The sequence below is a fragment of the Syngnathus scovelli genome, chromosome 18, assembly GCF_024217435.2.
Source record: "Syngnathus scovelli strain Florida chromosome 18, RoL_Ssco_1.2, whole genome shotgun sequence".
Classification (NCBI taxonomy): Eukaryota; Metazoa; Chordata; class Actinopteri; order Syngnathiformes; family Syngnathidae; genus Syngnathus; species Syngnathus scovelli.
In genome coordinates this window covers 8,274,549-8,299,366 of record NC_090864.1, presented here as the reverse complement: position 1 = coordinate 8,299,366, position 24,818 = coordinate 8,274,549, and the positions used below count along the sequence as shown (strand labels likewise).

The 24,818-nt window shown below is 40.2% G+C and overlaps 1 protein-coding gene and 1 long non-coding RNA gene across 2 annotated transcripts in view; one reads left to right on the top strand and one right to left on the bottom strand.

Annotated features, from left to right (window-relative positions):
* The window catches only part of LOC125985767 (uncharacterized), a 68,337-nt gene extending 65,423 nt beyond the window's left edge, over positions 1 to 2,914 (bottom strand). Inside the window, exon 1 of the long non-coding RNA XR_007487435.2 lies at positions 2,725 to 2,914. This is a non-coding gene — a long non-coding RNA (uncharacterized lncRNA). The remainder of the gene's footprint in view (positions 1 to 2,724) is intronic.
* Positions 2,915 to 3,802: 888 nt separating this feature from the next.
* Positions 3,803 to 18,447, top strand: mkxa (mohawk homeobox a). Its single transcript, XM_049749271.2, has 7 exons — positions 3,803 to 4,039; positions 4,669 to 4,921; positions 6,749 to 6,908; positions 7,735 to 7,888; positions 9,531 to 9,890; positions 16,386 to 16,419; positions 16,686 to 18,447. Exons 1-7 carry the CDS (start codon positions 3,817 to 3,819, stop codon positions 16,885 to 16,887), a joined length of 1,386 nt encoding a protein of 461 aa, XP_049605228.1. The 5' UTR covers positions 3,803 to 3,816; the 3' UTR covers positions 16,888 to 18,447.
* Positions 18,448 to 24,818: the final 6,371 nt, after the last annotated feature.

Sequence of the window (24,818 nt, the reverse complement as noted above, 5' to 3'; positions counted from 1 at the left end):
TAAGGATAAAAAGGGGGTTTCTAATATTGTTGACGTTGTGACGAGATGTTTGACGTTCAATCCGAACCTTGTGGAGCGCAAGGGAAAAGCTGGGAGGATGTCACAGTCTGCTTTTTGGTCTTCAAGCCACAGCTGAGAGTATTAGTTGTGCCGCAAACCCTCTTAGAAAAGAAAGTGCCACTTTTTCTGGCTCGCTGTCCGACACTGCGACATTATTCAAGGGGAAATTAGAGGTTAGGCCTGCGCGCTTCAGCATAGGCAGCAATTACGTCCAGCGTTGGCCTTCCTGGTCACCTTTCAACATCTCATGTTTTCTCATTGCTTCACATGGAAATAGTGGAGGGATATCCCTGTTGATGTTGTGCAGGGGAAATGAGGGCCTCATGTCTCACCACTGGCCTGACTTCACCTGGGAATCTAAAATGGCCATTTTAGGCGAAATAATCGAGGGAGTCTGGTGGAATCGTTTCTGCGTCGCCCTTTTGATTTGACATCGTGTCTTTCGATGTGTCTTTCGAGGTTTCTCACATTTTCCTAAGTGCTTTTTTGAAACATTTCATAAAAAATAATGAATGGACTTAAAGCAGCTTTCCGCCCTACCTTTTCAATGGCTAGGAAGCTTTTTTTAATATAAGATCACAGCAGTTGGCAGCAATGTTGTCTCGCTGCATTGCCATAAAAAATACACGTGCGCACAACAGCCTTCTCAGAGCCGCGTCCAAGTTAAGAGAGGCAGAACACAGCTCCTGTTCTCCAACCGTGTATTAGCCTTTCTATCATTCCAGCGAGCTCCCACCATGGTAGGAGCGTCTGGTGTCGCGCTCACCTCGTGTTTGCTCAGCGGCCATGTATCCGCTTCCTGGCGAATCCTAAAAGCACCTAATGAGATCTCCTGCTATCCACTTTTTTTTGTATTTTAAATTGACTTTTACGTATGAATTCTGACATTCACTTCCATACAGTGTAAATATCAAGCAAGCTTGACAATAAATAAATAGAGAAACGAGTGAGCAAATACCGCAGCATCTGGGTCACATTTACAAGGATACAAACATCTCCATTAAGGTTTCAGTAATGTTTGTTATTATCCTACTAAACATGACAGATTTGGCCTTTAAGTACAAAGTCAAGCTTTTTTTTTGTAGGTTCGAAGCATAAACTTTTCATTCATTAAGTGTTAGCGTATCATATTGCGTTTAAAGGATGATGAGAAGAAGAACACTAAACCTAATACAAACTATTATAACCTAGCTTGCAAAAAAAAAAAAAAAACTTTTTAGGGTTAATCACAATTAAGTATACTCGATAATGCCATTCAGGTCCAAAAAGTGGACTTAGATGTTTGCCTGAAGATCTAAAATGGCACACAAGTGGTCCCACTTCTCATTTTATTTATTTACTCAGCAAACATTTCCTAGTTTCTCAGCTCCATCCTTTTTTTTTTCCTAATGCAATGTTTGCAGGTCTGCAAATTAAACTTTAACTGCCTTGTTAGTGACTTTCAAGATGTTTGTCAATTATACTAGAGCTAGATATGTATTTAAGTATTACTTTTTGGTGTGATCGGACAGTTCTACTATGAGGACACATTATTAGGTACACGTGTGCAATGTAATGGCTGCTTTTGATGGATTTGCTCCTCTCAATCAGAGCAGAAAATTTAATACAGCTTTTAAATTGGAGCATTTCAATGACCCTCTTTAGCTTTTCTTTCTGATTGTTGTTAAAGAAGGGCCTCGGGTTCTATATGCTTGTCAGCTATGTTAACTTCTTTTCTAATGCACCTGACCATGAAATTGGAGAAATTGTGAAATTTTAGACAAAGCTCTGATTTGACGAGATTCACAGAGTATGACTGTTGCTTGATTGGTCATAGAGGGCAACAATGTGCATGCATGTCTTGGTTTTCATGTTTACAACCTCGCAGTACATTAGAGGACATTTGATGAGTTGCAGTATCTTGTTCCCTCAGTCATTGCAGTTTTGCACAAAAAAAGTTTCCTATTTTGGCAAGATTATTGACTGTAACAGTTCACTTGCATTAGGGCCAAGTAGTGCAGGGACCAAACATATCCAGCTCTCCAATAATAATAATAATAATAATAATAATAATAATAATAATAATAATAATAATATTTTTATTTCGTTTTATTATGCTCCAAACACATTCTGCTTGACTGAATTAGACTTGGGTCAGTTTTCCAAAGCAAACATTAACACGTTCATTCATCAGGCATTTTCCCTTTAAAGTGTGCATGTGTGTTTTTAGTAGTCATTTGTTTTTATTCCCTTGGGAAGCCATAAATAGAAAGACAACAGGCATGGAAGGTTTAAGAAATGGGTGTTGTGAGTTGCAATTATGCCACACTGTAATTTAGGGCACCAGTTCCAGCAACGTCTAATAACATTCGGTTTTGATTCTTGATTGCTTTCAGTGCGCGTTTTCAATGGCAAATTTGTGTGCTAAATGATTTAACCCCATCTGAAAAACAGTAATTGGGTCATTTCAAACAACCTCGCAAATTTCTTCCTAGTCACTTTTTCCATCATGGCAGGCAAAGCAGTGAACAAATACGTCTGTGGCTTTTAACCCAGTAAGTCTGCGTGCTGCAATGTATAATTCCAACTTGGTTTACACAGATTTAAGTCTAGAGTAAAAACATCACCTTAATTGAGGGGCACGTTTTGGAAAAGAGATTTAAAAAATAATTCGGATTGAAATACCTTGAGATTGAGAGACAGCACTTTGTTGCTTTCTCTGAAGTCACATCACACATCATCTCACTGGTACGATTTTTTTTTTTTTGGTGTTCCACCTCTGGTTTAGAGCTCTGTAAGAAACACAAAAGTACAAAAGGCATTTAGTGAACGTTTCTCTCGGGGAGGTCATGGCAGGTAACACAAGTTCACATCAGGTGAGAAGGAAAGCCCAAGAAACTTGAGCAAATAAACCCTCTTTGACCTTAATTGAAGTGATTGTACCACTCGCCAACTCAGAAGAGAACATGTTTGCCGTTAGTAAAAGTTAACCTCCCCAATTAAATGAAAATAAGCACAAATAAACAGCAATTACACAGATCCCCGATTCTTCTTATGGGTCTTGCTGCTTAGTCACCTCCTTCGAATCACTACCTTGGATAAACCCCAAAGGAACACACAGCTGAGGACCTCGGAGCTTATGACTCACGAGCACATCACGTGACAAGTTTTATAATGGAAGTCAATGAGAGGGTTGATCAGATGTAATCAGCGACCGCGTGGTTATAAACAGCCTGAATCCACTTTTTGGGAATGTAGATTGAGTTTGCTCCTGATGGAATAATTTATGTTGCAGGAAAACACGCCAGTTGTGTATTTGATAGCGGCTTTTGCTGTGGGCAGTTTGTCTAATTAGAGGAAAATAATAGCTTGAATATTAGTCAGACTCAGAACGGCGTGACGATGACGATTTTCATGAAGCAAGAAAAAAAATTCAAGTTGTGTGATTTTAATCATAGTAAACGCCCTGCTGATTTTGAATGATATCCTAGTCAGGATGGTCATATTTAAATAAATGCATATTTTAATTAGATGGATTTTTGCTAAGAGTTGCAAAAACAACTCCATAGATGTCAAAACATGATCACTAGATGACTTCCCCCAATTAAAAAGTAAGACTACATCAATATCAGATTGTGCAATTGAGTTGAGTCACATTGTATTTAAACCAGATGAACTTGTCACGGTTAACTTTTTGCACGGTGCCTCGCCCCCGCCCCCGGAGCCTCCCTCCCGCCCGTCGACCCTGCCCATGAACCGGCCTAAGCCATCCCCAGTATGTTCGCAGGCTCAGCTTGTGTGCGAGGAAACATGAGCGGGGTGACATATTCAGAGTCCCGGGCTGAGCGGCGCAGGTCGCCGGATAAAGCTGCAGAGGAGCCGGAGCTCCGCGATTTTGGGCACAAGACCTCCAGAGAGGAACATGTGAGTGGGGAATGGGCCAGAGGAGACAGGATTACTGCTCTACATTGCGGACTGACTCAGGAGGAGCCCGTGACAGGTAAATGAAGCACGAAATAAGGATGCTGACGCATGCAAATGTTTTGTTTTTTTGCGCCTTAAATTTGGGATGCAGAGGATAACCGTGCACCTGAGTGGGATTCACTTACAATACAAAGCCGAGAACTTATTCTGCACCGAATTCATTTAAGTTTCAGTCGCGCAAATCTACGCGCACGTTGTTACGCGCAACAAGTGCAATTATGGTAATTTATAAATGCAAAGACAATAGTCTATTCTGCATTGGTGTTTGTGATGCGTTTAAAACGCGCAGCTTAATTAATCCACGTTGCATGGATAAAACATTTAAATGAATGTTTAAACATTTGCCGCATGCACTTTTGCAATTGATGCATCAATCTTCTGTACATTGCTTTTTTTTTAAAGCCGAATGATGTTTGTTTTAATGATAAGAAGGGGTTGTTATTTCAACGCAGCTTGAATCAAAAACATTTAGCGCAATAGTTCCGTTTAAATTCATAGTCTTGTATAAACCAAGCTGGAATTTATGTTAACAGTAAAAACAAACTTTAAAGAGCAGTGAAACAAAACGCTGCAAACGACGCGTGAGATTTTAATAGAGCGATTTTGCAAGTCCATCATCACTAAACAAGCGCGTGTTCTTCACAGGAAAGCCACTTGCGCACTGTGACGCACCCGAGGGGATATTTTCATTTTTGCGCAACTCGGGGACTATCTGGCCAAAGATGAACGCCATCGTGTTTAACAAACTGAGCGGCCAGGTTCTGTTTGAGGAGAAGGCCAATGAGGTGGAGATGAGCAGCAGAAATTACTTGGAAGTCATGGACGGACAACATCCGGACCTTCTGTCCAGCAACCAGGCCATCATGGACAACCAGGCCATCAGACATAGACGGAACGGGTAAGGATAAAAAAAACAAAACAAAAAACACTCAGAGCGCACAGAATTATTATCATTCAGCGTTTTGACAAGACGGGGACATTGAGTTCATTTGAGACGTACACCTGATTACTTTTGAAATCATAAGGCGTTGTCTCGTGCGTCTTTGCATGCGTGCGCAATTGGACGTGACCAAGCGCATCCAAATGGTCAAGTTGTAAACACCTTATTGTCCGCAATGTAGCATCATTTATTAATTAATTGATGAATATTTTGATCAGTGCTGTTCATTTAGTTAATTCTGGTGTAATAACTAGGTCAGCCTTATTCAGTAGCTGTCTCATAGATCTCTCCATCTGCTTCCAATAAATACACTTGCCCTTCAACTTTCTGTGTGGTCTAATCCATCACACAGGGGCCATGTGTTAGTTCTCCAAGAATTTTATTTATTTTTTGTGACAGGGAACAGGTGTAAGAAAAGATTGTTTATTGTAATATTTTTTTTGTTTTTCCTTAATTGAGCAAATATGAGGGTTCAGTGACCTTAACTGGAAACCTTCAGGGACAGAGATATGAGTTTATGTGCTTGTCAGGTGTTTCAAAGTGTAACCTCCAAACAGAGATGTAAAGTTGCGTGTGTGTGTGTGTGTGCAAGTGAGGCCATTGTTTAAACCAATGTTCAGAACAGGGAGTAAAATGTTCTTTAAAGATGTTCATTCCAATCTAGATTACAAGAAAAATATTTGGAGAACACCAACCTCAGAATGAGGTTAGACTCAAATGTTGCGTGTGCAAGCTTTTTCGGGAGATAAAGGAGGGGCCCGGAGTCCTGCACCATACTGACATCTACAGGTTTCCAAAATGCCAAAGTTGTGTCTCGTACAGGTGCCTCTCTAAAAACAGACAGTTTTTGAAATGGAAAATGATGTCATCATTTTATAGTCTTTTTGGTGGTGCAATTACTCCTCTTTAAGCTTAATTGCAGATTTAGGATGAGAAAATTACCATCCCATTGTATGCTTACTTTATATGTCATGACTGACAATTTCACACAAGCTACTGCTCCCACCTGGAAGCTGTGAAACATTACTTGCTTGATAAATAAACATCTAATCCCCCTTTCATGGTCTTTGGGCCACTTTTTACATCAAGCTGCAGTGTTAACTCCACGTGTGTAATTGAGGCTGAGTTTGACGTGCGAGATAAATGTCAAATGGAAAACTAATCGGTCTTAAAGAGCTAACTGATGCTATTTGTTAATTCAACAATATGTTTATTATTAGTTCACAGTGGTGGGTATCGTTTATTTAAAAGCTCAAAGCCAAGAAAAAATAAACTTTTCAGTATGACGGAGTGCAGTTCTGCACTACTGTAAAGTATAACAACAAAAATACATGTATTGTTTAAGTGAATAACTTTCTGACAGACAGTGTCAATCAAAACAGAGCATTATTTTCTTTGTCAAGGCTAAATTTCTGCTTCAACTCGGGTTGTGTCAGGTTAATGTGGCTCATCACAAGGGCTGTTCGAAATCACGTTTTTCCACCCTCAATTCTTGAGTAATACTACTTGAGTAATAATTCTTGAGTACCGGTATCACTAGTACTAAAATATCTCCACAAAAGCAATGATTGATAATCTTAAGAAAGCCTTATTACATTTTTTTTCCTTACAATTGCTTAAAATCAATGTCAATTTTCAATTCTTCTAACTTCTCAATCATTATCATTGAGTACCGGTCGTGAGTACCGATACCAATACCTGACATTGGGTCTCGTCGGTCTCTACTCGTGACTTTTATGTACTGCATGGAAAATATATTGGACTACATTTTGTTCCATCTATCAGGGGTCGACCCGGCGGCAGCAAAGTGCGACACAAGCGTCAGGCCCTGCAAGACATGGCACGACCGCTCAAGCAATGGCTGTACAAGCACCGAGACAACCCTTACCCCACTAAGACCGAGAAAATTCTGCTGGCTCTGGGTTCACAGATGACCCTGGTTCAGGTGGGTCTGCCTGCGGCCTTCTGTCTTTGTCACGCACACGTGCGAGCGCGCGTCTGCGCGTGTGTGTCTAATCAGCTCGGGGAAAAAAAATGCTAGATGTGAACTTGAGTTTTGGAACTGACAGGCTGTGAGGAGAACATGTTTTTACAACTTGAGCTGTTTATTTTATTACACTCGTGCACCCGTGGATATTATTTCTACCTTCTTATAACTGCTGTGATTTTTCTTTTCGCACTCCCACTGGTGGTGGGGTACACACCAGATCCAGCATTTTATATAGTATTTTATTTATAGTAGATTTATCTTTATACATAATGTAGTTTGGATTATCACAATGTGTATCGTATGCTAGTTTTTGATTTAATTTCCTTCGTATGAAAAATTCTGCATAGCAACAAGTGGAGATTTAAGAGAATGGCAAAATCAACTGAGCGTGAAAAGTTATTCTAGTCTAACATTAAATTGTCTTTTTTCCCAATAAAAGGAAGAAAGAGCTCGAGTGTCTTTTCTTTCCATCTTAACTTGAGGTCAGCGCTGGATCTATGTTTTATTGAAATGAGGCCAAGTGAATCCAGAATAAAGATAGAGGACATCCATCTAAGTCAACATTTATCAATAATAGCTGATTTTTATTGGCCGTCCAGCATGTGGAAGGTGTTAGGTGCAGAAAATATGAGATGAAACTGTCTGGAATTCCTTTTAGTAACCGTCCTATTTCGCTCTGTCAAGTCTGAGCAGACGTTTTTATAAAGTCTATGTTTCACTGTCCGTGCGGATCCAGTCAAGACAATAACGTCGTATTTCCGAACTTTCATTTCTCTGTCAGGTTTCCAATTGGTTCGCCAATGCCAGGAGGCGGCTGAAGAACACGGTGAGGCAGCCCGACCTGAGCTGGGCGCTTCGGATCAAGCTTTACAACAAATATGTTCAAGGCAATGCGGAGAGACTGAGCGTCAGCAGCGACGACAGCTGCTCAGACGGTACGAAGGACGCTCCGCTCGAACTATCTCTATTCTGAGTACAATATATCTACACGGCTAGCTTCGAGTCGCTGAGGCTGGTGGGCTTTAAAACGTTGTTATTAAGACACCCTGCTTAGCCAACCTCCGTCGCCCAGTCTGCAATTGTGAATGACTAACTTTCTTTCAGCTATGTACTTAGTGCAAACACATGCTGCAAGAATTGCCCCTCGCTAGCCACTGACAGGACAGAAAACATTGCGCGGGGGGATAAATACATAAACAAAAAACACACGGTGTATACTCGCATAGTGAGAGATTGAACAGAGAGGAAGAGCGCTGTGGTGTGAGTAATCTTTAATTAGGTCCTTTGAGAGGCCGAGGCCGAGCGTGCGGCTGCAAAGGAATGCGCGCATGTTGTTTGCATTGTGTCCGCCGCATGCCATTGTACCACCAGTGGCTCGCTATATCTCCCGGACTCTTCCCCCCTGTCACATTATGGTTATGAAGTTTTCCGCAGCCTTAGCCCACATTTGACCCATACACCGAAAAGGCCCACCATTATTTTTAAAGTCTATGCTTTTTTGCTCCAGGGGTTATTTATACGGGGAGTGACCCCGCTGACCCGTTGACCATTCTTCTTTGGTGAACTCCTCTACCTTGTTTCGCAGATACTCTTGCACACCCAAAAGAAAATGTTTAAGATGTTTATTTAAGGAGGTGCCAGACTTCGACCATGCGATCATAAAGGCAGATCGACATTGTTTGGATGGTTTTAGAATAGAAGTAGTCTGCACGGTGAACGTATACCTTCATGAGCTGTGATTATAATTTGGCTTAGAATACACCCAACCTGCTCAAACTACAAAACCATCCATCTTGATTTCCCCCCTGATATCTGATTTGCCAGAACATTGTTTTTTCTCCACTTCCTCTGCTTCTTTCATCAGAGTTCTCATTTAATGTGATTACCTTAGCAGTGCACAGTGCCACGGATAGTGCTGTAAACTTTACGCAGACGGAAATAAAAGGGGCAATGTGTTTTAAATGGATAGGAAACAATCTCCCATCCATTATGGTTCGCTCTCACATTTCTCAACTGCTTTATTCTCTGGAGTGGAATGCCAACGGAAATTAAACATTAGTTCATTTTATTGAGCTTTTCATCATTTACTGCGCATGCACAGACTGCCCTTAAACATGGCTAGTAATTACATTTTAAAATTATATACAGTATTAGTCACCTCGATGGCATCGAAAGGTGTCATTAAAAATCATAAAAAAACAACATATTATAGAAATAATTACCAGTGACATCAAGCCGAGACAAACGTCATATTCCACTCTTTGACTCTATTAATCCACCTACATGTCTCCAATTGTGACTCAAATTCAACTTGTTTGACTTTACCGCTTCGGATTTGTGTTTGTTCCCATGGTGGCTTCCATATTGTGATAATGAGCAGTTACAAATGTAAACATGTTTTGGTATGTCTGAATGAAATGGCCAAATTCTCATGGAGGGTTAAGACAAAAACAAACTATATATACACACACGCACAGACATATATACTGGATAGTATATTCAGGATATATTAATAAATCACAAGTGCATGAGTCTTCAATAATTTTAAATTTCTACATGAATTCTTAAATGTCTCAGATGGCGACAACCCTCAGAGGACCCAGAACGGCGCCGTGGAGCTCACCAAGCCCATGTACCAGAGTGTCATTAAAAAGGAAGGCTCCGCCATGATGGGAATGGCCATGGGGATGGGAGCGGGCCTCCGCTCAGCTAACGAAGCGGCCTCGCTGGCGGACGACTACGTCTCCCCGCCGAAATACAAGAGCAGCCTGTTGCACCGCTATCTCAACGACTCTCTGCGCCACGTCATGGTGGCCAACGCCGTGATGGACGCTCGCAAGAGGAACCACTCGGGCTCCTTCAGTTCCAACGAGTACGACGACGATCTGCTCTCGCCGACCTCTTCGGAGGCTGAGGCGAACTTTGTTTATCGCGCTGGTAAGGAGCCATGTTTCTTGCATTCCTTCGCCATCTTTAACTCTGTGTCCCCTTCCATCTGCACACTTTTGTTTTACTTTGTGCAGCTGCGATGTTATTCCTAAGCCTGTTAATCACACACACATCCCATCTGCCTTGTTGTATTTGATACGGCGCCTGTGTCGAGGAATGCCATTTTCTTAATGCAGTTATGAGTCCCAGTAGCACACATGTTCACACATTGGAGCACACACTCAGAGCAGACGAGGAATTCCCTCCAGCCGGCTACTCTGACCAAGCTGTTGCAAGCCAGACACAACAAGGCTGTATGGAACATGCTCTCCCTTAAGACTACTGCTTGGCCTGCTTTTCATCTTCTCCACTTCCAGTCCTTCAAAGTACACGCGTCACAGGCAGTATTATTTAGAAAATTTCTAAAGATCAACAAGTCCAGGATCCTTAACTAACCCATCTCAATGACTGGCAACAAGTAGTTATTGTTGGATAGATGTGATCACTTGCACAAAAAGTCACAAAAGAAAAAAAATCTTATGCTCCATTAAATATTACTAGTAGAAATATTTAATCTTCCAGTAGTTTTATGAGTGTCCTATAAAATGTTGTTAAATATTTTTCTTCAGAATGGAAAACAATCTATCGACCAAGATAAAGCTTCATCTCGTCTGCTTTGTTATTTTATTGGAAAAAAGAATTAAAAAGGTCTGCAGAAAGCACAATGCTTCCATTCATAATCCAGCCACGTGTTTTATCTTTCTCACCGACTAATCTAAGAATCTAAAAAGAAAGACAATAGAATCCGGTATGTTGCGTTCTCTCCAATGTCATTTCCTAAGACCTTTGACACTGTGGCTCAGCTCAACCGTGAAGGCCACATCTGTGCTGGTTCTTCTTCAAACACTGAACTCTTTTTTTTAAATTCTTTTTAAACTCAGTCTTTGTAACCAATAGTCATTTTTTATACATTGTGGTTAACATGGACACATTCTGCAGCATTGAGTGGATTTTTAGCAGCTTGTTTTGTTCAAAGTTCCTCACTTGAGCAAATGTGTTTTTTATTATAAGTGTGTGTTTTGTTGTGAAAAATGGTAGAAATCCTTTTGGATCGAAAGATAGTGAGGAAAGTCGGCTTGGAGACCAAGCGTGACTTGATTTTAAATGGAATACAATTCAAGGACAATTTCATTGGACTGTCTGTATGCTTCTAATTGGAAGTAGCTACTTCATATTAATATGATATTTTAGTCTTGCCAGAAGTTTACAAAAGTCGCCTGAGGATAGGTGACTTCTGATTTGATCACCCGTTTTGGAAAATCCGATTTTTTAAAGGGGACATACCGTATGAAACATTCCACGGCAATGTGTTTTACATTTTCAGTCAGTAAAAGGACACAAAAGGAGAGGAGGACAAAAACACAATCAGTTTCTTTTGGCACATTCTTCAAGAATTCCTTTCAACGGATCACTTGTGATTGGTCAAGGCGGAAGTGGCATCCCTGGCAACCATCATTGGCAAAAAAAAAAAAAAATGTAGTCCATTAATGGTGTCGTGAACCCGCATTGTTATCTCTGACTACAGAGGGCAGTCAGACATGGGAGAGATGGAGGGTGTAGATTTACCCCGATGGAAAACTAAACTTCTGCTGGCTTAAAATGACTCACACACACACACCTACCATTCACAAGCTGCACACACACAACGTCCAGTCCAAACACACACACCTACAGTCCAAAGCCTTTGGGGAATTTCATTGAAGGCAAGGAACAGTAGAATTCCATCCCACATGCCAGGGGTCCATGCCAAATGACCCTTTAATGGGATATTAAATGGCAGGAATCTGGCTGAATGTTTTTCTTCTTGCTCGGTACTAGATTTCGCCCTGTCCGGTATCGTATAGATCATTATTCGCCAAATAAGTCCTTGCCAGAGCAGACTGAGTGATCTGGGTCAGACACATTACACAAGGTTGAGAAAGTCATATTTGGCGAGAATTACTACTTTATGGACTGGAGTTGATGAATACAGTAGCCAGATGGCTAATGCAGTGCAAGTGACTCCATTGATGTGGAAAAGACGTGAAGGTCTGGAGGAAGTTAGTGGCCGCCGGCAGGTTTCACGTATCGGTATCATACTGGTTTAATAGTGACCTTTGGATTAAAGATGTGTCTTGTATTTCTACACACAAGTGCAATTCAAGCCGTCGCAACATTGTTGTCCGCAATGACGTAAAATAAAAAGTGTCCTTGAGGGAGTGGCAGATCCGACAGTGGGAACGAAGAAAAGTTGGCAGAGTTGCGGTATGACCCTCTTTCTAACCGTCACTCCTGCGGCGATGTCGACTGACCAACGCAGACATTGTTTATACCAAACTCATACCGAGCCTTCTCCAACTGATCATTTTTATATCATCAACTTGACACGCCCACAATCAGGTCATCGCTTTCGGAGAACACAGTCGGCTATGAAGGAAACTGTTTCCATTCTGTTGTGAGAAATGTCTACAATCGTATTTTCTGCATCTAACAACATTTTTCTCCATCTAATTCAAGTCAGGGAATATATGTTCTCGTCTCCAGCCTTATAAACAACCACGAGTGTGAATAAATGCCTCCACTCGAACAGACACCTCCTTCAAATAAACACAAAGTGCTCCCGGCAGTAAACACTCCTGGCTACTATTTTCAAAAAAATACGGTAACGCTCAAAGCCAGTCATTAGTACCTGCTTTGGTGTGAAACATTTTCATCCTTTCATCACCAAGCACATCCCGTTTGTGGTGAAGTCATTGCGGTGTGACTCTCACTGTTTACTTTTGAATCTCCTGTGTTGATCATTTTTGTACGACTCGTGTTGTCAGGCTACATGACATAAACTCTGATCTTCTTCATCACGGTAATGATAGTCTGTTGTTTGTCCGTGGCGTCCCTGCAGCAGTCTGGCTTGCAAAAAAGAAGACACAAACTTTGACAATATATTTACTTCTCTTGTCTTCTCCTTCTGGCTGATTTACTGGAGCCCTGATTACACTCTGTTTACTGGTCCACGTAAACACAGTGACAACTTGGCAGCGTTAAAATACTGGGAACAAGCTTGTTTCTTCATCTTGCTCAGACTGGTTCTTCACTTCTGTTCCGAAAGCCTTCTTGATGGGTTTGTAAATGTCACACAGTGCAAGGCTGCCATTTGCAGCGTGTTTAATGTCTTTGGCTAAATGGCCGCAAGTGATGGATACGGGCAGGATAAGTGCGTGTTACAAGGACAAATAATAAATTTGACGACAGACCGCTCTTGACATTGTTAAACATACAAATGATTAACAATAGCTGAATTCGAGCAAACCCAAAGGCATCGACGGCGTCGTGCCTCCTAATCAAAACCCTGGCTCGGTTTCAAATCAGAAAACCGCATCGGGAGATGTCGTTATCTGCTCCTTCCACTTTGATTTGAAGTAAAAACCTGTGTCCGAGCATTCACATGTGTAAGTCCAGCAATTTGAATGAGGCTTTGGTAAAAGTTGCGTCATTGCAAAGGCGGTAAAACTGGTTAATACGTTTTCCAGCCGATGGCCGATGATGACAGTAACCCCTGACTCATATTCGGGCTGCCAGAAACATCCAAAAGGACTTTCTAATTACACCGTGATCTGTTCAAGTCTTGACCTACGGTTGCAGGTTGGAGTCGAGCGGAATGCCGATGAGATGTTTCAGTGGAAATCTGTTCACTTCACTTTCTCTCTTTCGGAGTTTAAAATTCTATTTTAGTGGTTGAACCTTCAAAATCTTTGATACAGTCCTCAACTTTTTAGGCGGTATTTAATTTTTCTTAAGTACGATGAGCTCACCACCTTGCCAGAGGCTTTCCCACATATTGTAAATATAAAAGCATGTGTTAGTACATTTATTCGTGGTCGTAATGCAGAGCTTGTTTATTGTTTGTTGCTAACAACAGCGCCACATGGGAATGATGATAATGGGGCGCACTCAACCGGACAGGTGTAACCTCATCCTCTCTTTAATTTGTCAGCTCTGGTTTATGTTCCCCCTTCATTTTCGTGAGGTTTTTTGTTTTTTTTTCTCTCTCTTTTTGCCTTCTTCATGCCCTCCCACCATCACCCCGCAGGGATGTTAAGTGAGCTAGTATTTTTGGACTAACAGCCCCATGCCAGAAACCGTCAGACTTCTTAGTTTTCCCGTTCGGTGTTGCGTGAAACCCCATTGTCAGTGGAGCCCAAAAGCAACGACTCCTCTGAACTTGAAATAAAAATACATATCTATATATTTGTTAGTCTTTTAATGGAGATCCCTATGGTCTTTGGCAAAGCTATTGTTTTAAAGTGTCTGGCTTGAAGATGTTTTAGGCACATATCTTTGGAAACTTTTTTAGAATAGCCGTATCAGATTTAATGGTTGGGGGATACAAGAAGTGAATACAGGTGTCCGAGTCCACCAGTCAGTTTTGCATTTAGTATAAAATCCTGAAATCAAACTAGATCAGCCCATCCTTTAAGGTTCCTGGTTTATCCGCCAAGAACTATGGACTATCGTATTTTCCGCACTATAAGACGCACCTAAAAACCTCTAATTTTCTCAAAAGGCGACAGTGCGCCTTATAATCAGGTGTGCCTTATATGTGGACCAATATTGAGCCACTACAGCAGGCGTGTCCAAAGTCCGGCCCGCGGGTCAAATGTATATATCTTATATATATGGACAGTTTTAAAATGGGCCATTCATTGAAGGTGCGCCTTATAATCCGGTGCGCCTTATAGTGCGGAAAATACGGTACAAAGAAATAGAGGGACCAACGATGATTGCCTACTCTTCATGCTTTGGTCGTTGGAAACTGAAAATTAGCAAACTAGCGCATCTGTTATATCATTTTGTATTGTCTGTACAAGCCACTTAACCCGAATTGGTTATTCTGAATCATAAATTTTCTTGGCTTGACATGCTGGATGTTCTGAATGGATCAGGTGGCTGCCTCACACATAGTGAAAACACTTTAAAAGGTGGATGGAAAGACACACACACCCGGCGAGCGTCTGCCCACACAAACACACATTTTCACCCCACATGTTGCGTGTCTTTCATGTCAGCGAAGTCGACCTACTTGCTACTGTCGTCGCTGCCAACGACGAGCCAAACACTGAGCTAATATATCATAGGGGAATATAAACATCATATGAACATTGGCCCTATAATTACACCGCTGTGATGATGGTGGATGTTGCCAATCCGCAGTCTAGCAGAGAGAACAGATGGAAATGGAATGAAGAGGATGCCTTCACTCTCCTCAAACATCGACCGAGTAGTTACTCATCGAAGCAATCCGACTCCCAATAATAACATTGAAAAAAACAGAAGCTGAAAAAGAGTTTTCATAAAAATATTTGGGAATTGTAGAAGTGCTGATACTCCACCAAGCATAAAGCCAAACATTGACAGGAAGCCTTGCGTTTATTTTGGCAGAGAGCTACCGGAATGGTCCATGTCCTGTACCTGGATCCAGAGGGTGTTACAGAACTTCCTAGTAGAGGTGAACACGTAGAGCACAGAGACCTGAACAATGTCAATAAAGGAAAATGCCTTTCTGATAAAGCCAAATAAAGACTGAGCACTGATAGGACCTCAGGGACAATCCAGAGGATTTAATTGGAATGCTTTGAGGGACTTTCATTTTGCGGTTTCTACACGTCCCCGTTCCTCTCATCTTTTGTCTGCCAATGATCAAAAACGAGAAGTTGTGTTTCTCTCGAGGGTTATCCGGACAGGTTTGTCTTAAACGTGAGCCTTTAAAGTTTCAAAATTACGAGAAAGAAAAACATTGGTATATTTTGGACTAAAAATAAAATTGGCTCTCTGCAGAATGTTTTGGTGTCTGTAAGTTTTCGGGTACCTGGTCAAGATGGAGCTACTTAAAGGCTCCCGGGTGCCTTAGTTGTGTGTTTGGGTAGCTTAAAGAAAGCGAGTGGCGAGGACATCCAGATGCTTAGCCTCGTCAAAGCCAAAAGTGTGTCATAAGACTCACTGCAAGGAAAACAAAGCTCGAGTCTCGAACTCGTCACTCAATGCGGAACACACACTGACACGCACTTGGTCGTCTTTTACTGAACGGCATATTCAAGTAAACACACCAGTTGCCCCGAAGAGAAAGTTGGTTAGATTGTCTAATGACGACGTTAGTGCCTGCTAATTATTTACATATGAGATAATGATTGCTTCCATTTTAGGAGAAAGAAAAAAAGAAAAGAGAGCGCTCGCTGACTCACGTTGCGTTCTTTCATTTCCACTCAAGTCTTTCACGCTCAGTCCTTTGCTAAATGATTTCCTCACAATTACATTGGCGGGGGCCGAATTGTTTTCGAACTAAATATTACAGAATGGAGTCTATGAGTCACGAGTCTCGATCCGATTAGCTACTTTCTTTCCTGATGGCTTTTTCAGAAATATTCTTATCCACAAAATGATATAAACTCATCAAATTTTTTTTTCTTTCAGAAACCACAGAGCATGGATCAAGTAAATATGACAAGTGAGTTCAAACGTCTTTGGCCTTACCGTATTTTTCGGACCATATGGTAAATTTTAAATCTTTAAAGGTTCTCAGTGCACCTTATAAAGGTGTTTATAAATGTCTAGATGTTAAATTAAGATTATTATATCATTATAATAATCACCTAAAGCTAAAAAGGCAAAAAAAAAAAAAAAAAAGACACCATACTTATTGACCCTATCTTAATCTCTGCTTCTGCTTTTTTGTTTTTGTTTCCTTCATGGCCCATGTTTGCGTGTCATCAGCGGTGGCGTCAGAGCAGAACACAAGGAAAAGGTGAAGGGCAAAGATGAGACGTACTGGAAGGAGATCAATGCCGCCATGGCCTTGACCAACTTGGCGCAGGGGAAGGACAGCACCCCTGGAACCACCAGCTGCATTATCCAAAAGTCTTCCCATATAGCAGAAATCAAGACTGTTAAAGTGCCACTTGTGCGCAATTATTAGCTGCAAGCTGAGACTCCTCACTCTATGCAAACATTCCTGTTTTGATTCCGAAAAAGACTATTTCAAAGGACAAATAAATATTTTGTTTATTAAAAGTGTCTTCAATAGGACCTTTTACGCTGACATACAATGTACTGCAGTATTACAAGATACCTTTTTTTGTAATATTAACTTATTTGTTTTTTTATGACTTTTTTTTTTCCCCTTATTTTTTAAGATCAATGTGCATTTTGCCAAAGTGACTTTTGCTCTTGTCAATGCAAAGTTCAGATCCTAGTAGTGCCTCTTTGGAATTTGTGAAGGATTATTTGACCAATGTTTAGAGTCACTGTCGTGATACAGGAAGTGGAAATGTGCCTTGAAAGACCAAATGAGGTCATCAATCGTTATCCGCACACACAAACACACACACTTTGTTATAAAATAACTAGAAGTAATTCCTTGAAGGTTTCCTGTGTATTTTGACTGGAGTCCTTCATTAGACTGTAAACTGACCCGTGTTTTGTCGGTGGAACGTATCTCATCCTTGAATTGTGTTTTATTAGCGACGACGCTCTTTCTAATCGGAACATAACATGCAAAAGCTGGACCCAAAATCAAATCACGCTCACAAATGCAGTGACGCTCACTCTACGAATGACCCCTGGACGAAAAAGGGATTTTTTTTTTTTTGTTTTAAATGGACAGTATTGGTTTTTCACATTTTTGTACTCGCAAGAAGGGTGAAAAAATAAAAAAGACGACAACTCCCACTACCCTGCTTCATCCTCAGCTGTTTAACATTACATTCAAATTGCTGTTTACAAGAAGCCGGAGGACAAGTTTAAACATTTGACTTTTTACCCCTTGTCTTTCTTTTTTGTTTGTCTTTATGTACGCAGCATTGCAGTAGTATCTCAGTTTAAATATTTTGTTATTGCTAATCTGTACATGTGTGGTTGTTACAGTGTGTTTTTGATCAAGCTTCCGTACTTGGTTTTTACATAAGCCTGCCACATTAAGGGGCTTCTTTGACATTTGAAGACACTCTTTGATAGAAAGTACCAAAATGTTTGCAAATTTAAGTTTGACAAACTGGAGAAACTAAAGCTGATTTTTTTTTTTTTTTAAGATATCTTCAAGGTACTGTGTATGTATATCTTCAAGGTACTGTGTCTTGTGTGTGGCCTTAATACTCCATCATGTCAAAATGTACATTCATTTGTAAATTCTGCAGTTTTATTTTATTTTGACAAACCCAGACTGTGATTACGGCCAAGGATTTCGAAGAGGGAGCAATGCTGCACAAAGTAACTTTTTGACCTTTCTATATGAATGCAAAAAAAAAAATGATGCACTTATAGACATGTATTGTCATTTAATCAGAAGCCTTTTTTTTACACAAAGTCCAAGAATTGAACCCTATATTTTTCATCTGATCGCGCTTATGGATGTATAATGAAATGAATCACACTAGCTAACCCCAAGGCACTATTTACACAGTGGGGGCCACATGTGTTTTTTATCCACCTGACCCAGACAGGGTAGCTGCAGGGTAGCAGTATGAGCTGCTCCTTGTGTTTCTAACCGCAACCCTCACACCTCACACGATACCCACTCTCTGGGTGGAGATTGTACAAGGGAGCTAGGAGGCCTCTTTTTTTTTTTCTTTCAATTCCACTCACGGTGCATCCTTGAAAGTGACACAAACAGAAGGGTTTCTACTGCTAAAATGTTGGTGCTGTACATGCCTTTCTCTTGGCTGCATCCCATGAGAAATGAAAGGCAGCAACAGTGTATAAAGCCTATAAATTATTCTTACTGACTTTGTAAAAACGAAGAAATTTGTGACCAATTTTTTTTTTTTTTTTACTGTTAAGTTATATGAATTGTTTCTCCTTTTGTCTATTTGCTAGAGACTGGATTTTCAATCCAATGACCAAATGCATATCTCATTGTATTGTTTTTACTTCTTGTAAAATTTCCTTTTCCAAACGGTTTTTACTTGGTCAAGCATTGAATAAACCTCAGAATTAAAAAAAATATTACTTTTGTTCCTGGTAAGGAAATTTTGTCTCATTTAAGTTTTAATGACATGGAAAAAGATGTTGCCACAAGATTACACAGTTTCTTTTGATGAAATGTTCTGTTTTAACTCAATAAGGAAAAATAATATATAATGATATAATACTGCAAATGCTGTGAGTGATACAAAAAGGATTAAATATTTATGACAGTATTAGGTGATCTATCCAAGCCAGCTACGCAGTTACAGACCGAGCAATTCAATGGTCTTCCACTAGAAGGCAGAATTTACGATTTATTTGTGTATTCACAATTTACCATTCGTACAACCAAATATTAGTCGCATGGAATAAGACAAAGTCACCATAATTTCAATATTAAAACGATTTTTTTTCAATATAAAATGTGTGCATTGGCGCAGTAAAGGGTTGGAGGATTGTCGCCATTTTTTTCAGTAAAAAAAAACAACTAAGAATACTTCATTTATGTAAACTGTCCTTTTCCTTTGTTGATGATGACACTGAAGTCTTGATTCTAACACCCGGCCACAATTTGTGTCCCATCACAAAATAGGGCATGTTTGTTTATGACGCACGAGGCGCAGCGGTTTTTAAGAGCTAAACAAACTAATCATGACAAGCAGAGCCGAATGTATACAGCGGCGAGCTGTGTCTGCCTCATGCCGCACATTAGTGGTTTGAGCCGCTGCCATTACTATCTCTTGTGTATTTTTGCTACCTTCAGAAGCATGTTTGGCATCATTCTTTATTTGTATAACCCGGGATTGGATCATAATCAATCTTAGGCGAGTTCAAGAGGGCAGCAGCAGTAAAAATAAATAAATAAAGGATTTGGAATAAAAAAAAAAATCTTAAAATTTGGGGTTGTGATGTGGATACCTAAGGAAGTCTGAACATATAATTTGAAATCCTGTGGTGATAAGCATCCTGTGTGATACTGTCAGTAGTCTCGATGGCGTTTGTGCACTGTCTGGGTCTAAAGGTGTCCTTCAGTTTTTAGGGTGGATTCAATTGACCCGAGCAGAAGTCATGACCCTTCTTGCACCAGAGAGAACATGAGAGCGAAAACAAGATTGTAAAAATTTGACAGACAGATGTTGACAGGAGCCCGTCCCAGATTGGTAGCAGAAGATGCCACAAACTGGACGTCGCTGCATCCTGTGGTTCTTTTGTTAGTCAGCGCCAGAGGAGACTGCCAAAAGTCCAAACATGCAGGCCTGCTTGTTTTCCTGTGTATCAGAGGACCTCGGCGTGGCCCTCCCTGAAATAATCCCTTTTTTTTTCTTATATATGTATACTGAAAAACGACTAGTGGCATTTCATGCTTGCAGCTCATGTTTCATATTTTCATCCAAATCAGAGACAAGTAAAGACTCTCGCTTTGCTACCATTTGACAGACTCCAGGTTTCACCTTGGCAGGTTAGTTGGCCCAAAAGTGAACCACGAAATAAAATACAAGAAGGTCTTGAAAATAATTCTCCATTTGATGAGGAAATATGACTCCTGTGGCATGCTGAAGTAATTAGCCATCATGCTGTGAAGGATGCCGTGTTCATTAAAACTTAAACCTGCCCCCTTGAACGCAAATATGAGAAAAACTGCAGCGGCTAATTGTTTGATTCCTGAAAGAATGGACTGATTAAAAACGTAGTCGGGTCTTGCAATCACTTTGGGGGGATTTGAGCTGTTTTGGATCAAGCCATAACTTCATGGATGTTTGTTAAAGGTGATGTGTGATCAGGTCATGGTTATTGTGAAAAGCAGAAATAATCAAAAGGGCCAGACATGTATTATTACACCGTAGATTAATTACACGACAAAAATTAGCATCATTTCTGCAGGGGCAATCTGTAACTTTGATATAGTGAAATGTGGAAAATACATTGTGCGGAAGATGAACAGCATGATTTATTTTGCTCACTATTTGGCAAGTTGCATTCCATCAGAAGTCTTTCCAGAGTGTTGAAAACCCTGTTATCAATTTTAGAAACTATTTATAATAACGTTCAGTACGACAGCAAACATTTTGCCCGCAAAGCATTACAGTATCATGTTCAATGTTCAGTTTGAATGAGATACCTTCTACAATATGGTTATTATTGTCTTGTGGTTTGCACCGGTTTAGAACTGCACTGGATCATAGTGACAGCTGTTTCTTATAATTTAGCCAATAAATGTACAGTGCCATCCAAGTGGTTAGTATGACCTTCCATTAAAATGTCTTCTCCGAAACCTAAATGGAACGGAACCTATAGCTACTTTTTAATCATGCATGTGTTATCTTATTTAGCTATTTAAATTTAGCTTTACTGTTTTTCTTGGGTCAGCAACGAACCTGTCATGTTGAAACAAGAACATAATGTTTGTGACTTTTTCCAGACTCGATTAAAAAACGGTTTATTAAAATAGCCACTGATTAGTTTGATACGCTATTAATCAATTAATTTGGATTCATTTCACTAAATAAATCATTGTTTTTGTGAAAATCGAATTTAATGGGTGTTTTGATTCAGCAGTCCCTTTAGGCTTTTTTAAAAAACTTTTTACCAATTTGTATCCATCGAGTTCTTTTTAGACTGGTGTATATTTTTGGGTGCAGACCACACACACGCAGGCATGCAATTTCTTTTTGTTCGGAGATGAACTTGAACCGTGACCCTTGCGTTTCCAAAGGCCTTACAGATGAGCTACTTTCGCTGCTTGCATGTCGCTCTTAATGGGAATGGGATGGACAATAAATGAAGCATGACCAAGGAAGAAAAAAATAATTCCTTGTCTTTCCCCGGTGATTGAATGTCTTTACACAAAAGATGTGCACAACATGTGTCGTGTTTAAGACTTGCACTAGTTGTTTGTCGGAAGTCTCTCAACTTTCCACAGATTTTTTATTTTGATTATTAACTGAATTATACACAATCGTGACATATTTTCACATGAAGTACTTAAAAAATAACAATTGAAGTTTTGTCAACACATTCTAACATGTTGCTATTTCATAAAGAGAATTAAAACTAAAAATACATTTTGTGGGTATTGAACAAGTGACTGATGAAAAGTAAAATATCACTCTTTGAACATATAAATAGATCAAAAGCTGTCCATTCTTTTTGCTCCTGGTAGTGAATTCTCCACATTGGGTGTTGTCAGAAGCTGAGGCAGAACAATTTAAAAATAAAATCAAATATATGCTATGATTATAGGATGGCTGTTCTCAAAGCTTCTTGCCCTGACAGTGATTTTTTGCCTTTGTCGCCAAGAAATGTACATTTTCGTTGGTATGTTACGTAATATCGTATAGCTTGCCAGTCCTTTGTCACATTTTAAGAAATAGTAATAATAATTCTTACCATTCTGAGGTATTTATGAATGGTCTAGGTGTCAGAGTTAAGGCCCGGGGGCCAGATACGGCCCGCCACATCATTTTATGTGGCCCCTGAAGACAAATTGTGCTTCATCTGTCAATACTAAAGTTACAAATCGTCTTCACTTTTAAAGAATACAGAAATTGCTAGCAATTTTTGTTACAATTGTAACAGTCTTGACTAGTCTCCGGTTTCCGGAGTTTGACACCCCTGGTCTAGGTTGTCATTTTGAAGCTACAATAAATACCTACAATTCGGGAAAAAACGAAGCCCCATATGTTGAACCCCCTTCCATGACAGACCCTAGCTGATGCTAATGGTATGGAGGGTCATATTTGGCACATATCTCAACCCTCGCGTCCAAAATCTACATCCAAATACAGACTGGTCTGACCACAATCAGGTTTCCACTGTGACGGTCCATCACGAGATACCGCAACGCTCCGAGACAGCTCCTCTGGACACATTTAACTTAAAGGCTTCCTTTTGGCACCGATAAGTTTGATCTGGCTTATGAGGATGTAGCTACGTATTGGAGTGTTTGACAAATATTTGCCAAAGTAATCCTGAGCTCATATGTTTGGATCGCTTTGAGATGTGCCCTTGCCCTTTAAAGCAGAGAAATTCCTCAATTCTAATCATTTTCGCCTGCATCTGTTGGCAAAGCCATCTTTGCTCCACGTGTTTGAAGTCACATCATTGTTAAATGATTTTACCTCATTACTACTTCCCCATCCCAACTTTATGTGGAAAATATGTGTGTGTTGGGTTAAAACCAATAAAAAATCCAGATAGTGAAATATGCTACAATTATTTTGTCCGACAAACTACTTATATGATGCATGTCCATAGATTTTTAACTGCTTGTTTAAAACATAACTCTGCGCCGGAATATTTATTTAATAATTTTGAGACTAACTGAAATAGAAAAAAAAAATCTAAAACTGGGCCAGATATGACTATTGACATGCCTGCTATAAAATTTCATTGGCTTATCATGATGCAACTATGACCACTTGTAAAATGAAATGATTAATATTGTGAGCAGTAGGTAGACATATATTTGGATCTAAATAATATACACGGCGATCAAGACAATGTTTTTGCTCGGCGAGAATAGAAACAACAGTATTTCCATTGCTGCTGAGGAAAACAAGGAACTGCAAGCACTAACATAATGACAGCTATGGGATCACAAATAAGGCATGGACAAGAGCTGAGCCCGGTGGCTCTGCGTAATATTTCATCACAGAAGGGCTAAATAAATTCCTCGGGACAGTCAAGTCAATACAGCAGATGTAAGAAATGGCAGCTGCCGGAGGAATGCGGTTTGGCCGAATGTTGATTCCTGCGGCGTCCTTTCAATGTTAACGCTTTGTGTTTAGGAATACAAAGCTACATTGTTGACGGACTGAGCTTGAATCCGGTTTGCTTATCTTGCCTTTGCCATGTGCACTATCTGTGAAACACGCAGGGTCTCTAATCCCTTTGATCGATGAAGCGTCCCGCGTAAAGCCATGTGTTCAGAGCTGGTGAAAGCGTCTGGATGTATTTTAAAAAGGGTGGCATATTAAATACAGATGCGTACGCACATTTCATCTATTTCATTAACGCACAATGTATTGTGATATTTAGACGAGCCGGCCAAGTCGCTGAGACAGATTTAGGGGCTTTAACGCTCACAGGCAGCTTTGCGTAGACGTATAACAGCCACTTTTGAAGGCTAGCAAATAAACAGGCCTCACATTTTGTACATAGCCAAAGCCAAAACTGCAATGTTACCATAAATCTGGAATCGAACGGGCATACTGAGCCAATGCGGCAGTTCATTCCTCCAGATGTTGCTTATGGAACCGTCTGGACGTGCAATGGAAGCGCGGGTGAGTTGCAATTTGATGAAGTCAGTTGGTGATTTTCAGTTGATTTTTGAGGACAGAAAGATCTAATCCTGTTCTGCTTCGACTAGCCACGGCATCGAACAATCTGTCTTCATGTACTGGTCGTTAATGTCAAGAGGAGGCAATATTTGAAGCGATTATTCACTGGGCGGACCAAGAAAATGTTAAATAAGAGTTGTGTTGTCTCTTCACTGAGTGTGAACTCCAAATATATAGCCTGACGTCTGGATTATTACTGACAACGTTGTTTTTTATACGGTAAAATTGGGACGATCTGATTAGACAGACTTGAAATCCTGGACTGGAAAATGGTAGAAATTAAGCATCAAACCAAAAAAGATGCCAAAGTATAAATCACTTTATATTTTGAGTCATGTGATTTGATAAATTTTCATTCTGAAGTCCTCAAGATATATTATTGACGGTTTTTATATAGACTAGGTGGGGACCGGGTACCAAATGCACGGCTTGCAAATTTTTAAATGTGATGACTTTTTGCTTTTGTTGCTCAAATGCTTCTTTCATAAGAGGTCATATCACGAAAATTTTCATTTGAAATTGCTTGTATGAAAATTGCGATACAAGACTAAGTACACCCCGCATTACCTGGTTAAGAAAACTATCAAGGGGGCGGGGCCTCGGTATT

Bases quoted from the DNA above. Each gene is read 5' to 3' on its own strand.
- mkxa (XM_049749271.2), top strand. From the start codon at position 3,817: ATGTTCGCAGGCTCAGCTTGTGTGCGAGGAAACATGAGCGGGGTGACA. The intron at 4,922-6,748 runs GTAAGGATAAAA...TCCATCTATCAG, and splicing joins ATCAGACATAGACGGAACGG to GGGTCGACCCGGCGGCAGCA. The intron at 7,889-9,530 runs GTACGAAGGACG...TAAATGTCTCAG, and splicing joins CGACGACAGCTGCTCAGACG to ATGGCGACAACCCTCAGAGG.